At 42.2% G+C, this 12,365-nt stretch overlaps 1 protein-coding gene across 5 annotated transcripts in view; it reads right to left on the reverse strand.

Moving 5' to 3' along the window:
• LOC137623217 (FK506-binding protein 15-like) overlaps positions 1-12,365 on the reverse strand; it is a 176,189-nt gene that overhangs the window by 32,166 nt on the left and 131,658 nt on the right. Inside the window, exon 18 of one of the 5 annotated variants that reach the window (XM_068353934.1) lies at positions 11,238-11,349. The exons of 3 other annotated variants lie outside the window; for them this stretch is intronic. In XM_068353934.1, the coding sequence (XP_068210035.1) occupies positions 11,326-11,349 (24 nt within the window). In that variant the 3' untranslated portion in view covers positions 11,238-11,325. Of the gene's footprint in view, positions 1-11,237; positions 11,360-12,365 lie in introns of those variants that run through there. One more of the 5 variants, XM_068353932.1, reaches the window with a different exon arrangement.

Consider the following 12,365-nt stretch of genomic DNA (forward strand, 5'->3'; position numbering starts at 1 on the left):
ACAAGTTTTAAATTGAAAGTAATAGGCTGCCTGGCAATGTTTCTTAGTCAGGCGCTTGACAATAGAAGGCTCACATTTTTTCAGTAGACTTCGATAATTTTTCGTAATAATTCAACCTTTTGCTTTTCACACAATGAGGTTGCTAAAACTGAAGTGTATTTCTTCAGGAATAATTGAATAATTACTAGAAGAAGAAGACTGATATTGATAACCCATTGCATGATGAGAGCTCTAGTTCTGAATCGTCTAGTGATAAAGATACTGAAATCAGCTCAACTTATTTTCTGAAACTGAGTGATGATGACTCTTCATGAGAGAGAGAGAGAGAGAGAGAGAGAGAGAGAGAGAGAGAGAGAGAGAGAGAGAGAGAGAGAGAGAGAGATAGGAAATTTATGGTTGAAGATAAAGAAAACTCATAAGAATACTTTGATGGTAAATAGTGAGATGGTACAAATGCAGCAGGTCATCATGGCAGGAATGCTCAACAGGTTAATTTCAATGTCAGCATTTTGCTATTTGAAATGTATGAGTAAATCATCATAAAATTACAATTGTATAGGCCTAATACTGTAATGCCTAGTGAGAAACAGGTGGATGGTTAATATTCCTAATGTTGCTTATAATGTTCCTTTGTTACATTGGCTTCTAATACTGAAATGGTTCGAAAAGTGAGGGAGGAATTTCATAATAAATTCTATGATACATGCACTTGAAAAAAATGTAAGTACAATACATAAATAAAAGATAAAAATATTAAACACAAATATTCTTTAATACAGAAATTGCATATAGTACACCAATTATGCAACCATTGTTTCAGCATCCCAATAGATAATATTGTACTTTACTTGAATAGTGTCCTCAAACAGTAAGATACATGAAAATTTATAAATAGTTTCTTCTTCATTAATGGATTTACCAATTTTATCATCATCTTTAACAGCGTACTTTATGATTTATATATCTTTTCAGGTTGATGTAGAGTACTATTAATGGTTTAACTTTTACATAAATTGTCTTCCTTTCTAACCATTTGAATATTAAGAGCAGACATCTCGGTGGAAGGATAATATTGAAGCTATCAATGATACAACTGTTGCTCACTGGACATTCTATTTCATCAAAGTTCCTGCTTTTACTTTATTTTCTTTTCTTGCAGCTATTGGTCCCACGTTAATGGTTAAGAATACAAGTCTAGCCTTAACTTGCAACTTATCTCAACTCCAGCTCATCTTGCACACTGATTATTTTGACAGTGCTAACATACGTTAGATATCCTAAACTATGTAACATAATCCTTGCCCCTTTTCTTCTTCACTTTACATATTCTTTTGTAATCTCTACTATATGCCTACCGATAAATCTGTTTACACTAGCCTCTGCTGTTTAACAAACTAATTGCATAACCTTATCAGGTTTCCTCCACTTCTCTATTGTATTAAACTTTCTCTTATATGCATCTTAGTTTGAGGAGGTTTCTCAAAAAATATTAAGTCTTTTAAACACACCCTTAATAAATAGCACTTAATCTTATTGAATGAAATTCCAAAATTAATAAGGCACCCATACATTAGAAACATGAACAGTAATATGCTTGATGATAATACTGCAGCAATAATATTTTTTGGGCTCAGGCCATGTCGTCCTGATGGAAGGTTCCTTTAAGTAGCTTCCTAGGGTATATTTGATTACAGTGATATTCCCAGAGAATTTAACTTGCGGTCTCCAGAATTCTAACTCCTGGCACTAATATCCTTAAAGTTTCCTTTTAGGATATCGCATAATATCAGGGGACGTATTCTTGATACGCCACATAGTAATCTGCACCCCACACAGCGTTTAAGCTTCGAGGGGGAAAAGTGGCAAAATAAAAGAGGACCCGTTATTAAGTTCCCTTCCTCCGTTACTGTTTAAGTACTCAGATGGCGCCATAATCGTCCGCCATCTTTATTCCTTTTTCTGTAGCGGTTTCGCTCGGTGGTTTTCCCAGGATTTATTATGCAATCTCCAGCTTCTGCCTCTGGAAAGTTGAGTATTTGATTCTTATGCCGTATAAATTTAGCTCTGGCCGTAAAGTAAGAATTAATTTGAATTAAACTAATTTTTTGGCAGAGCTAATGCCTAGACCGGAGAGTAATGCATGAGTTATTTAGTTAGCCAGAATGACTTTCCCAGTATAATAGCCTAAATAAAAATAATTAGCTATTTAGTCTTCATTGCTAGGAATTAATTATATTATGCCGATAGTATTCGCATTAGTTTCGGCGAATTAGGTAGCCGATCTTGTTTACGCTAGGCTTCCTAGCCTGGGCGTTATAGTTTACTCTCTTGCAGGATATAATAAGTGTTCCTAGTGCTATTAAATTTAAATGAAGATAATAGGCAATTTATACATGTAAGATATATGGATTGCATATAAAATTTCCTCTTCTAAGATAGTATATGAGAGAGCTTCGATGAGATAGGTAGTCGATCTCACTGTCGCTAGGCTAGTAGCCTAGTGGCTTTAGTATACTTTCATATAATCTCCCTGGTTACCCTCATATATAGGGTAATCCCACCTTCCCTCTGAGTGTAGCCTATGGCTACAATCCTAGTTGGTTTTGCCTTGAATTGTCACTCTGGCAAGGTTAGGCTAGGGTTTTTCTGCCCCTTCACCTAGCTACTGATGGTGAGCTTTGGGTTTGGGTCAGAACCTCAGAATACTTGTCGTGTGCCGGCAACTGATCAATAGGGTGAATGTACTCCCCTGTCAGATCTTGTTGGTTGGCATAGGAGGCCTTGCCTCCCTAGACTGCACTTGAAGGGGTCATGTAATCCCCTTCTCCCTGTGGTTTAGTCGACTAGTCCTGTGCTCGCAGACCCTAGGCTGAAGAATAGCGATTATTTTTCTGCTAGGATGGCGCCAGCATTGGGACTCTGTTTCTCTATGATTAAGGGTGGCGGCTAGATGATTGCTGGCCCCTCTTACTGTATTGGCAGACCCTAGGCTGGGGAATGTATTCTCCGTCCGCCTAGGATGGCGCCGATATTGAAACAGAGCTTCTTCTAGGTGTAGTAGGGCCGACATGCTGCCGGCTCCTCTCACACCTTATACAGGACCCTTTCCCCTTCCCATTCTGTCCTTTAGTGATGGCCAAGCCATCACATCCCTGTGGTCGTTGTCCTACAATCTCGCCGATTGCCGGCAGGCTGTAGGGCCGGCTTGGGCTTCTGCCTCTATGGCCTAGTTGTATAGCTTCCCTATCGGACATGGAGCTCCAGGATAGCTGTATCAGCAGGTCTAGCTGCCGGCAAGAGACCGATTTGCTTTTAAGTGTTCTTCAGTCCCCCCTTGGGCTGCCATCCACATTCTACGACCGGCAGATACCGGCACGGAGGTGGATGGGTGGAAGCCTGATTACCCTATACTCTCCCCTTCCCTTAGAACCCTCATTCCGGAGGAAGTTAGTGATACAGTGCTCTTACATCACCCTTCACTCCTTGCTTTCTCTCTCTCTATTGGCTAACCTAACTGGCGACTGCTGGCCACTAATCTAACTAGCGACTGCTGGCCACTAACCTTGCCGGCAAGATACAGGCTAGACTTGTGGTCTGACAGCCGTTAATTCACTGTCACATCTGACTCTACCGGCGAGAGCCGGCCAAGTCTGGTATTCCGGCCACTACCCTGCCACATTGAATGCTGGCCGGGATAGTGTGCCAACAGCCGGTGACCCGATGGTGTCCGGCAAGCCACCGGCATTCCGGTGGGCCGCCGGTCATAAACATTATCAATATTGTGCCAGTTAAATTGCGCCTTAGGTGCAAGACTTGCCGGCAGCAACGGTATGGTATATGTATATACAGTAGTCAGTACATCTGTAGTATAGAGTATACTGCAGACAGAAAACTATGGTATAAAAGTATACAGTAGTTAAATTTTCCAACATACTCTGTGTGTCCAAGCACAGTCTATTGTTGAGACCTAATAAGACTGGGAAAGGAATTCCCTTCTTTATACTGATAGGTGATCAGTTATTTTGACCCTCATTATTAACCCTTTAGGAAGTGGGTGTTGTTTACACTACTCTATTCTTATATGCTAGACTCTTCCATCGGGCCTCCTAAGGAGGATAACCCTAGAAATAATATTGAGGGAGGTCACAGCAATTGGCTGGGTGGGAAACACATGTATGTGTCTTTCCTATTTCATTTCTAGCTTACCGATCCTAAGCTATATGCAATAAAATAAAATGGAAAATATTATTATAATATTTATTAGTTTATCTAGTGAGATAGACTACGTTATACTCATTTTACTTTCCTCTCTTTACAGGAGGACCATGTTAAGTGCGACAGCGTCTTCTGCAACGTTCGTAGCAGGAACTTCTGTGGCCATCTGGGGTGTAGGACACACTCCCGCTGCTCCATCACCAAGGGACCTCTCAAATACTGGGACCCACAGGTATGTACAGTACAGTATGTAAAGACCTGGTGTATGAGGCTTTTGAAAATCCCAAGACAACGGAGTCAAGGGATGCAGCTCGGGACAAGCTGCGCAAATGGATTCGTGGCTTCCAAAAGAATGCCACGGGGCCTTACCTCCCTAGTGAGTGGCGTATGAGAGCCCTTCTATTCCCCAAAGCATCTGCAGATGCTGTTATTCCTCAGCCTCACCCTGTGATCCTTTGCATCCAGATAACCGTCGACACGGATGTCTCGGATGCGATGAAGGACATCCATCTAGATGATGAGAGGATGTCAGAGGACACCAAAAAGGACCTTCTAAAGTCTCTGTTTCGTCGGTTCCTGCCCCAGAACCAGAGCCCTCTACGTCCTCCGCTCCTCAACTTGAGAGGTCGGACGACACCCTGTCTGCCATCAAAGCTATGATGAAAATGTTCGAGAAGAAGAGCGAACAAAGGGAAGCTGCATTCAGGAAGGAGATTCTTTAGATAACAGTGACCCGTGGGTCTCAACAGAGACTCAACGTAAAGGATCTTCCCTTGTGTTCCGAGATAAACCCATGGAGGCATGCCAAGTACATGACGATTACAAACGGTAAGATCTTTATTTCAGAGAAGCTGGGAGCTGTCCTTATCGAGGACATTGAGTTCTGGCCCAGCTTTGAGTCCTATCCAGACTGCTTTGTTCGTCTAAGGGCGGAACCCGTATCCAAGGAGGAGACAGAGCCTAAAGAGGTCATAGTGCTTGACCATACGAAGGCTCAGGCTTTGTTAGCCAGCAGTTTGAAGGACAGGGGCTTCACCAAATCCAAGGTGCCGGCCCTGAGCAAGAAACATCCCTCTTTTCTTGCTCCAGAAACTATGGCTTTTCCCTTTGCAGAAAAATCATTTAAGGCGGTGATTAAAGCAATGGAAGTTGGGACCCCTTGCCCTACACTGGAGGAGTGTAGGCCATTTTCCCTAGCCTTGCCAACACATAACAACAACTGGAAGGATATTCAACTTACCTTCTCAGTCGGGAAGTTGGAGGCTGATATCGCTGGACGTCAGTTCAGCGAAAACCTTCACAAGTTGTTTGAGTTTCTCCTACGCAGGGAACAAGATACAAAGGAAAGGCTTGCTGCCTCTATGTCCCTCAAGGTGTCCATGGAGGCAATGGCTAGTGAACAGAGATCCCCGGATATGTTCATGGTCATGGCCAAAACACATTTGGCAACCCTAACTAAAGATTTCTACAGCTTTGTTAGGGCAAGAAGGGCTTGTAGAGAGTTCGTGTTTGCCTCAGCTGCAGTCAAACACGAGCCCAGGAAGTTGATATCTTCCAATATCTGGGGGAAAGACCTATTCCCAAATGATTTGGTCAAAGAAACAGTCGACAAGGCCGCCACGGAGAATAGAAATCTTCTCCAGAAGTGGGGCATGTCGGCTAAGAGGAAGTCTTCCCCAGATGAGGGTCCCCAACCGAAGAGGAAGACAAAGAGGCCAAGAGTGCCTTCTCGCCCAGTAAGATAACAACAACTTCCCATGACCGCGGTGCCACAGATGGTGGCACAGCCCCAACCCACCTAGCAGATGGTACCCCAGCAGATGGTAACCCAGTCAACAGCCTTTACTCCCACCTATGAGAGGCAGACCACTACCTTTTGCCCTAAAGGTAGGGGGTCAGGTAGAGATTCCTCTAGATGTTCCTCGAGAGGCAGAGGCGGTAGGGGAGCACGCGATCAAGGAGGCAAGCCCTCTGGAAACCAGAAGCAATGAGATGCTTCCGGTAGGAGGAAGACTCTGACTCTTCCGGGATCGTTGGACCTTCGATCCCTGGGCCCACAGCATAATCAAGAATGGGCTAGGTTGGAGCTGAAAGACAGCTCTACCATCATTTCCTCAGTTCTTCCAACACTCCACCCCCGTTCTGGAAGAATACACCCGAGAGCTCTTGAGCAAACGGGTGATAAGGAGGGCAAAGTCCATAAAATTCCAAGGAAAGCTGTATTGTGTTCCCAAGAAGGACTCGGACAAACTCTGAGTCATTCTGGATTTGTGGCCACTCAACAAGTTTATCGAGAACGACAAGTTCAAGATGCTGACCCTTCAACACATACGGGCCCAAAAGGACATACACAGTCTCCATAGACATGGCAGATGCCTATTGGCATATTCCGACCAATCGCCAACTCTCCTCCTACCCAGGATTCAGGCTACAAAAAAGAAAGTACGCTTTCAGAGCCATGCCCTTCGGACTAAACATAGCCCCAAGGATCTTCACGAAGCTTGCAAAAGCAGTCGTTCAACAACCATGCCTACAAGGTGTCCAGGTGGTATCTTATCTGGACGATTGGCTGGTGTGGTTAGCATCCGAGTCGAAATGCAGGCAAGCATCCAAGAAAGTGATCCAGTTCCTGGAACATCTAGGATTCAAGATCAACACCAAAAAGTCTCGACTATCTCCAGCTCAAAAATTCCAATGGCTAGGCATACATTGGGACTTACAATCACATCGTCTCTCCATTCCATTAAAGAACAGGAGAGAGGAGAGAGATAGTGGGATCTGTCAAGAGACTTCTAAAATCTGACAAGATTTCAAGACTCCAATAGGAAAGAGTGCTGGGCTCCCTTCAGTTTGCATCAGCGACAGACCCAGTGCTAAGAGCACAGCTAAAAGATGCATCAGGAGTCTGGAGAAGATACGCATCAAACGCTCGAAGAGATCTAAGAAGACCATTACCGAGTCGGCTACGATCCCCTCTCAAGCCATGGTCAGAGGCCAGAAACTTCAAGAGGTCAACACCTCTGCAACCACCTCCACCCTCAGTTGTCATCCACACAGATGCATCATTGGAAGGATGGAGAGGTCACTCTCATCGACGCAGAGTTCAGGGAACTTGGTCCTCTCTATTCAAGACCTTCCATATCAACATTTTGGAGGCCATGGCAGTCTTTCTCACGGTGAAGAAATTATCCCCTCGCCCTTCAGTCCACAAAAGGCTGATTTTGGACAGCGAGGTGGTAATGAGATGTCTGAATCGTCAAGGCTCGGAATCGCCTCAACTGAACCATGTGATGTTGGCCATCTTCCGTTTAGCGGAAGAGATAGCACCTGTCAGCAGTTCACCTTCAAGGGTTCCGCAATGTGACAGCGGATGCTCTATCCAGGATAACTCCGATAGAGTCAGAATGGTCCCTAGACGCAAGATCATTCTCCTTCATCTTACATGAAGTCCCGGAACTGCAGATCAACCTTTTCGCAACGAGCGACAACAAGAAACTTCCTCGATACGTGGCCCCGTACGAGGACCCTCTAGCGGAAGCAGTGGATGCCATGTCCCTCGACTGGAACAAATGGACCAGGGTTTACCTGTTCCCTCCATCCAACCTGCTGATGGAAGTCCTCAACAAGCTGAGATCTTTTCAAGGAACATCAGCCCTTGTGGCTCCCAAGTGGCCCCGGAGCAACTGGTTCCCTTTAATTCTGGAATTACAGCCGAGGCTAATTCCCCTGCCGGACCCAGTTCTGTCTCAATAAGTACAGAAGTCGACTGTCTTCGCTTCATTACAGAAAACCCAAGACCTTCATCTCACGATTTTCTCTCCCTAGCAGTGAAGAAAAGGTTTGGGATCTCAAAAGATAGCATAGACTTCTTAGAAGAATATAAAGTCAAAATCTACCAGAAGGCAATACGAGTCATCTTGGAAGAAGTGGGTGGCCTTTGTCAAGGCAAGAAATCCAAAGGACATCTCGATGGATTTCTGCTTGTCTTTCTTTATTCACCTTCATGAAAAAGGTTTAGCAGCCAATACGATAACTTTCCAAATAGACTTGTCTAATGAGATTTTTAACAAAATCCCTAAGGCCTGTGCTAGGCTCAGGCCTGCAATACCCCCAAGGCTCATCTCATGGTCTTTGGATAAGGTACTACATTTTGCCTCAAGTTTAGACAACGATACTTGCTCTTTGAAAGATTTTTGACTCAAAAAGTTATATTCTTGTTTATTCTAGTCTCAGGGGCTAGAGTTAGTGAGATAGTGGCCTTATCTAGGGAAGAAGGCCATATCCAGTTTGCTGAAACTGGAGAGCTAAACCTCTTTCCCGGCCCAACGTTTCTTGCCAAGAATGAGCTACCCACTAAGAGGTGGGGTCCCTGGAGAATCTGCCCTCTGAAGGAAGATGTCTCGCTGTGTCCAGTGGAGAGTCTAAAGGTCTATCTTCGCAGAGCTTCAGACTTCAGGGGAGGACAGCTTTTCAAAGGTGAAACATCGGGCTCAAATTTATCCCTGAAACAACTAAGGGCGAACATCACCTACTTCATTCGCAGAGCGGATCCTGACAGTACACCCTCAGGTCATAATCCTAGGAAAATTGCTTCTTCGCTAAATTTTTTCCAGCTCATGGATTTCGAGAGCCTTCGCTTGTTTACTGGATGGAAGTCATCCAGAGTGTTTTTCAAACACTATGCAAAGCAAGTGCAAGAATTGAAACGATTCATGGTAGCGGCAGGTAGTGTACTAAAACCTGTCGCCTAAGTGCTGCGAGGAACATTGAATTATGTGGGACTGTAATTCTAAAGGGTGTACATGTTGGCACTTTATAGTACAACATGGTAAGTAAAATGTCATCATGGTGACATTATGGACTGTTCCAGTGTACAAAGGTGATGAAACATAGACTGAACACTAAGTGCCCTGTGGGTTTTTACACAAGTGTAAATAGACAGACTTCTCAGAAAGACATTAGAAAATTTAATAAATTTTCATGTGAGTGGCAAAGATTTTGTTTTCAGGTAAAACAAGTATTTCTGATTTATTATGTTTTATCCATGTTAATAAATTATATTTCACTTGCATTTTTATGCTATTATAAATGTATGCTGAATCTTTATTTATTGTTTGACAATAAATGATTAATTGTTTTGTGCGTCTTATTTCGCCCTAAACATTTTAATAAAGTTATGTGAGCAATTCTTTCATTCCTTATTATTCTGCATAATTATATTGAGCAAAGGTAGTAACTTTGTTCCTATATGTAAACAAACCTTTCTAGCTTGAAGTAACTAGTTTCAATACAAGATGCAAACTTGTCTGTTACGGTATACAGCTGGGCTGTTATACCGCAGATGCTATGGTGGCTGACATGAACCTGTGTTCATATTATAAATACAAACTTTGGCTAAAGGCATACAGTGAGACCTGTATGTACCTTTGAATGCTAGGTTGGTCATATGAAATATGCAACTTCGAGACTTTTTCCCGAGTCTAAGTCGACTCTTCCCTGCAGGGGGCAGGAAGCACTAACATTATATATGATTAGAAGAAATGACATATAACGGTAATGTCATAGGTCTCTTAGGTCTAAATGACCAAGGAAATATTGTCTTGAGGTTTAAAGCACTACTGGGAAATCCACGGATACATTAATGCTCTGGTAAACTTCCATCAGGACGACATGGCCCGAGCCCAAAAAACGGATTTTTAGCGACGCGAAAAATCTATTTTTGGGTGAGATAGCCATGTTGTCCTGATGGACCCGCCCGCCTTGGCAAGATCCCTCCCGATAATACTGTATCTATAAGTACTAGCTCAACGCTACAAGGAATAAAGATGGCGGACGATTATGGCGCCATCTAAGTACTCAAACAGTAACGGAGGAAGGTAACTTTATAACGGCTCCTCTTTTATTTTGCAACTTTTCCCCCTCAAAGCGTAAACGCTATGCGGGGTGCAGATTGCTATGTGGCATGTCAAGAATATGCCCCCTGATATTATGCGATATCCTAAAAGGAAACTTTAAGGATATTCGCGCCAGGAGTTAGAATTCTGGAGACCCTAAGTTAAATGCTCTGGGAATATCACTGTACTGTAGTCAAATATACCCTAGGAAGCTACTTAAAGGAACCTTCCATCAGGACGACATGGCTATCTCACCCAAAAATAGATCCGTTTTACCCATATTTAACTCTGTAGATATCAACACAGAACCTAGAGTTTTATTATTTAGTAAAGGATATACTGTAAATAAATTAAACTTAATTATTATTTGAATATGTTACACAAACAAGATTTACCATACACTTGCCACTCTTTGCCGCATGATTACCACATGAATTACCAACCCTGAATCTAGTTTTTATCAATTTATCTAAAAGAATGTCTGTAGGAACCTCAAATATGATCATAATTAATACCCAGACAAGAGTTCACAATCAAAACAATTATACCTAGTTACATATTTTTAGCAATATTTATTTTTTCCCTTCTAGATATAAAAATAAGAGATGGCCAACTTGACGAGCCAAATTTGATATTACAGTTCAATGTTTGGCCAACTTGACGAGCCAAATTTGATATTACAGTTCAATGTTTGGCCAACTTGACGAGCCAAATTTGATATTACAGTTCAATGTTATAGTATACAAATCTCCAATTTCTGGTATTTGTGTCTTCACAGCTCTATCAAAGTGTTCCTTCCATATGTATAATATAGAAAAGTGTTTGAGAGATTACTTTGACCATACCTAAGGAAATTACCATAATTGTTCTTCCTATTTCCCTAATTCTATCATAAACCTGTATATAATGAATTCCATCACCCCTAGTAATATTTAGATTTCATCAGCAATGTTAGCAAGTTTTTGTCCTAGCAAACCTTTGCATATACTAGAGCTTCATTGTTAAGGACAGAATATTAGTATTTATATGCAGTTAGTCCCTTGGGAGTCCTCTCTACTTACTATAAATCAAAATTTTAACAGCTTCTTTAATCTTTACTGATGTCTTTGTGTTATCAAATATCAAAACATCTTTCATATAGCTTAACTTTAGCCATTTGTGTTCCTTGTTGTATACTGCATCTCTTTCTTAAAATCCTCTCCAACATCCAGTGTTATCACAGTTTTCTCATCACTACTCTCTGCGAAGATCTGTATCACACTACAAATATTCTTGGCAATAAAAATATGATCCCTCATTATATTAATAACTTCTCAATGTGATACCTTAATGATAAACAAGCAAAAATATTGCTTCCAATTTCCTATTTAGCAGTTTCAAGTAATTTTCTTAACAGAACAAATTTCAAATTTGGATAAAACCTAAGAAGCCAGTTTTTAAGGTTAATGTGCTTGTCGTCTCCAAGAACTTTCCTGTGAAAGGTTAAAACAGGTAATCAAATAATACAAGAAAATACCAAAGAAATATTGTCTTCCCTGCTCAAAGATGAGTGTATCAACACATAGCGCAGATAGCAAGTACAAAGGAGACCCACAGATTCGTTCTCTATTAAACCTATCACAGCACCTTTGATGAAATACATCTGACAACCGATTGCCCGTCACCACCGAGAACCCATACTGATACTGGAGACAAAGCCACCTGGGTACTCCTATGCGCTCATCTAGAGGTCAAGTGTAACCAAGTTGGATGTAGTAATTTTACCAGCCTAAGATGGTGCCATTCCTGCTTCTGATATCCTATATAGTGCCTGTTGTACCTCTTGAGACAGGGCTTGGGACCCGGTCAATTACCGTATCTATATGGAATGGGTTCATTCTATTAAGAGTAGGGATCCATTAGCAGCACACTTGAGAGCCAGCTCTATTATCTACCTTCTATGTGAGTGAAGGTTTTACCAAGATCTCAAGAATCTCAGAATATTTGCCTAGTAAGGCACTCAAGAGGTCTCATCTGTCCATCAGCACTAGATTAGGGAGTTAGGAATTGTGGTATGTAAGACCCACAATCTAGAAGAGGTTCATCTAGACCATGAAGAGACTTTATTCCCTCTCAGGAAGCAGCGTTTGGTTGCTTACCCTAGGTTTCGCCAGCTAGCTAGTTCAGTGCCAACTCAAGCTTTGGTCTCCCCAGAGCAGTAGCCTTTTGGTGCTTCCCCTGGGTTTAGCCTGTTCAGTGCTAACTCAAGGTTCCACT

This window comes from Palaemon carinicauda, chromosome 30 (assembly GCF_036898095.1).
Source record: "Palaemon carinicauda isolate YSFRI2023 chromosome 30, ASM3689809v2, whole genome shotgun sequence".
Lineage (NCBI taxonomy): Eukaryota > Metazoa > Arthropoda > Malacostraca > Decapoda > Palaemonidae > Palaemon > Palaemon carinicauda.